The sequence below is a fragment of the Nestor notabilis genome, unplaced genomic scaffold, assembly GCF_000696875.1.
Source record: "Nestor notabilis isolate BGI_N333 unplaced genomic scaffold, ASM69687v1 scaffold13548, whole genome shotgun sequence".
Taxonomy (NCBI): Eukaryota; Metazoa; Chordata; class Aves; order Psittaciformes; family Psittacidae; genus Nestor; species Nestor notabilis.
Window position 1 is genome coordinate 1 of NW_009941616.1, and position 4,159 is coordinate 4,159.

Consider the following 4,159-nt stretch of genomic DNA (forward strand, 5'->3'; position numbering starts at 1 on the left):
ACAAGGGGGAATGGCTTTAAATTTGAACAGGAGAGATTTGGGTTGGATACAAGGAAGTTCTTCCCTGTGAGGGTGCTGAGGCGCTGGCACAGGGTGCCCAGAGAAGCTGTGGGTGGTCCCACCCTCGCCAGGTTGGACACAGGGACTTGGAGCAACCTGCTCTAGCGGAAGGTGTCCCTGCCCATGGCACGGGCTTGGAACTGGATGAGCTTTAAGGTCCTTTCCAACCCAAACCACCCCATGATTCCATGACTTGTAGTGTGGCATGCTCTGGCCAGTGCCCGGCCACGCACTGCCCTGTACTGCCCACCCTGCAGCAGCGCAGGCACAGACCTTGATGACGTACTTGTAGCACTGCTCTGCCTCCATATGCCGTCCTCCCTGGGGAAAAGACACAGAGCAGTGAGGACATCATCCCATGGGAATGGTGTGGGCCCTTTGGGAGGTCGCACGTGGTAAGAAAGCTCAGCACAAAGGATGTGCCCCAGGGGAGTGACTGCAGGCAGCAAAGGAGGGCACTGCCTTGCTCATCAGAGCATTCCCCCCTCCCCAAGCACAGCCCCCAGACTTTACCGACAAGTTCTACACCAGGTTGTTCAGGCCATGGGGGTAGTGGGCTGGGCACTCACATGCAGGCAGATGAGGGAGAGATATGCCCACACTTCAGCATTGGTGTTATTGAGGGCATTGGCTTCAGAGAGGGCATCTTCTGCTTCCACCATCTCCTTCAGCTTGAGAGAGAGAGGAGAAGCATGAACAGAAAGCAAACAGAGGGAGAAAGGGCTTTAGAATCACTATAACAGCTGAAGGACACAGTGCAACAAAAGCATCTAGCAGGGTTTCACCAACAGAGGTGCAGAGAAAGGATTTAAGGCAGAAACAACCAGTTATCCCTGGAGCCAGCATCCAGCATTCCAATCAGGAGCATAAGCCTCTCACTGCTGACTCCCGACCCCCTGTGGGAGCACCCACTATTTACACATCAGACCCAGGCATAATGAAAGCAGCAAGAACACCTCAGCCCCTGGGAACCAAGCAGTGAACACAGGCTGAGAGAGCTGGGCTTATTCAGCCTGGAGAAGAGAAGGCTCTGGGACAACCTTAGTGCAGCTTCCAGTGCCCAAAGGGGCTACAAGAAACATGAAGAGGGGCTTTGGACAAGGGCCTGTAGGGACAGGACAAGGGGGAATGGCTTTAACCTGCCAGAGGGGAGATTGAGATGAGCTCTTAGGCAGAAGCTTTTCCCTGTGAGGGTGCTGAGGTGCTGGCACAGGTTGCCCAGAGAAGCTGTGGCTGCCCCATCCCTGGCAGTGTTCAAGGCCAGGATGGACATAGGGGCTTGGAGCAACCTGCTCTAGTGGAAGGTGTCCCTGCCCGTGGCAGTGGCTTGGAACTGGGTGAGCTTTAAGGTCCCTTCAACCCAAACCAGTCCGTGATTCTGTGATCCCTGTCCCTGCTGCAGGGTGGCTCAGGAAGGCACAGGAGCCAGTGCCCAGGAGGCTGCAGTCAGCTCCCATGCTACCACTCGCCTCTCTGGCTCCCAAGGGGTGCATGTTTGGCCAAGGGGGGAACAGAATTTCAAGTCCTCTCTCTGTTTCTTCCCATGGAGAAGCTGTATGAGGTGAACTCCTGGCTGATACCACACTGCCAGGGCCTGGGTGTCCTTGGCAGCCTTGTCAGAGGCGCTGGGTTCTTCCAGGCAGGGAAAGCACCGATATTCCTGACATTCTGTCCAGTTCTTTTGTGGTGATGTGCAGGTCATGGACAAGCACTTGGGCAGAGCTCAGGCCTGGCTGGGTTACATTCTGCTTGGACACCCTGGGGAAGGCCCTGGCAGTGGGATGAGGGGAAGGATTGCTTCTTCAAAAGCAGTTGTGGAGGTGACTGCTCCAACGTCTCCAGTACTAGCAGCCATGGTGCCAGGCAGGACCACGCAGCACATGGCACACGGTGGCCCTTGGGAGCGTTGGTTTTAAAGAGAGCTGAGCTTTACTTTGGGCAAGGAGAAAAGCAGCCCAGGCCACAGCACCAGTTAAAGGAAGGTCACCTGTAGGCACTTACCCTGTAGCAGGCGATTCCCACCCCCAGCCAGGTGAGACAGGACGCGGAGTCTTTGCAGGCGAGCAGGTAGATCTTTTTCGCTCGGCCATACTGCCACAGGAGAGACACGAGCACATTACTCTGCAGCAAACGCATCACTGCAGACAGACCCCCCTTTCTCAGGACTGGGTTCAAACTTAAACAGAGGAAGTCTGGGTTAGATCTTAGGCAGAAGCTGTTCCCTGTGAGGGTGCTGAGGCGCTGGCACAGGGTGCCCAGAGAAGCTGTGGCTGCCCCATCCCTGGCAGTGTTCAAGGCCAGGTTGGACACAGGGGCTTGGAGCAACCTGCTCTAGTGGAAGGTGTCCCTGCCTGTGGCAGGGGATTGGAACTGGATGATCTTAAGGTCCTTTCCAGCCCAAACCAGTCTGGGATTCTATGAATTTGCCAAACACCTAATTCCCATCTCCAGTGGGGCTCAGACCCCCACTGTTCCCACTGGGGGGCTTGGAGTCTGCCTGCTGTCCCTTCTGTAGTGGCTCTTTGCTGGCAGGTACTGATACAGTCACCTTGTGTCTGGGATGTTGAGAAATGGCTCAGCAGCACCCTGAGATGTTGCAACTGGGATGTGGAGCTGGCACTAAGGAACACAGCCCTCCAGAAGGATTTGCTGGCTTGTGATATGTTGGCTATAGCAACAGCTTATGGTGTCTTATACCCAGGGTCTGGAATCTCCTGCTTTGTGACAGATTCCCTTCTGCCACTCCTGCTGGCTCCTCACCAATTTCTCCTCCAGGTAGATGGAGCCCAGGCGCAGGTAGACAAAGTGCATATCTTCAGCATCCTCCATAAACCCCATGGTTCGCTCATAGCACTCCTTTGCCTCACCAAAGTCTTCCTTCAGGTAGCAGAGGTGCCCTTTCTGAGCCCAGACGTTTGGATTCTGTGTGCACAAACCCAGGAGTGAGACGTGGCTGGGAGATGAGAGGGAGAGAGACTGGGAGAGGGGCAGGGACCCTGTCCGCAGCAGAAAGGAAGAGCTGAGTAGTGTTGAATTGTAGCAGGGCAGATTTCTATGTAGAGTTAAAACCAAGTCAGCAGCTGCCTGCATGACACCAGCAACGGGAACCCCCTCCAGGCGTTCCCTGCACGGTGTTCTGGACATGCCAGGCTCTCCAGGGATGGTGAATGTGCAAGCAGCATTCAGGAACGTCAGCTTCCCCCTGCTTTCCATTCAACCTGCCTTCCATTCAACCCAAATCCCCAAAGTTGCTTTCCCACTGCTGAATAGCAACCTTGTTCCTCATGAAACAGAGCCTGACCCACAGACAGAAGAACTCTCTACACATTCAAAAGGAAAAGAAAGAAAGGCAGATGCTGCAGGGAGAGGCGTCCCCCCTCAGAAATGCTGCCTGTCTGTGTGGGAGAGGACAGGAGGCAAGGGATCACACACTGAGTTACCATGCAGTCAATCCTAACAGCCTCGCAGAGACATTCTTCACATTTGGAGAGTTCTTCTTTCAGCAAGTAAGTCTGGGCCAGCGCCAGGTAGTACCCACTGGAGGGACCACCCTGGAGGCTCAGCAGCTCGTGGGCAAGGGCCTTGTGAACAAACTGTGGAAGAAGGACACCCATCACATTAGGATTGAAGGCAAACCATAGGCACCCTCAGAAGGACATGGCAGGAGGGCTGACTTGCACTTATTTGACTTCCATGAACACAAAACACACAGGAGATTCCTTTTTTTATCCCTCCTTTAAATATTTACCTCCATTACTTCTAGTTCTGTTTTGCTTTAAGCAAGTCTTTCTGCCATGTACAATTAAGACAGGCAGCATCATGTGGCAGTCAGAGAGATTCCATAGAGATAGCTGCGTGGGAGAGGGACACTCCACAGGTGACACAAAACTTACTCTGGTATACACAAGTGTCTGAAACAAGGAAGGAGTCTTGGAAGCATCACACTAATGCATCTCACCACTTCCGACTTGGCTGTTCCCTCAGCAGCGAGCAGTGCTGAGCTGAGCACCCCAAGAATCTGTCTGAGGGGACTGTGTCCACCAGCAGCATTTTGGGCTGAATGGGTTTGCATTTCGGGGTCGGTTTGCTCCCTCTTTCT

General features: G+C 54.1%; 1 protein-coding gene across 1 annotated transcript in view; it reads right to left on the reverse strand.

The window, feature by feature from the left end:
- Positions 1 to 333: 333 nt before the first annotated feature.
- The window catches only part of CFAP70 (cilia and flagella associated protein 70), a gene marked incomplete at both ends in the record, with an annotated part of 22,259 nt that continues 18,433 nt past the window's right edge, over positions 334 to 4,159 (reverse strand). Inside the window, 5 exons of the mRNA XM_010020985.1 lie at positions 334 to 381; positions 630 to 731; positions 2,062 to 2,151; positions 2,821 to 2,982; positions 3,501 to 3,653. Coding sequence (XP_010019287.1) covers positions 334 to 381; positions 630 to 731; positions 2,062 to 2,151; positions 2,821 to 2,982; positions 3,501 to 3,653 — 555 coding nt within the window. The remainder of the gene's footprint in view (positions 382 to 629; positions 732 to 2,061; positions 2,152 to 2,820; positions 2,983 to 3,500; positions 3,654 to 4,159) is intronic.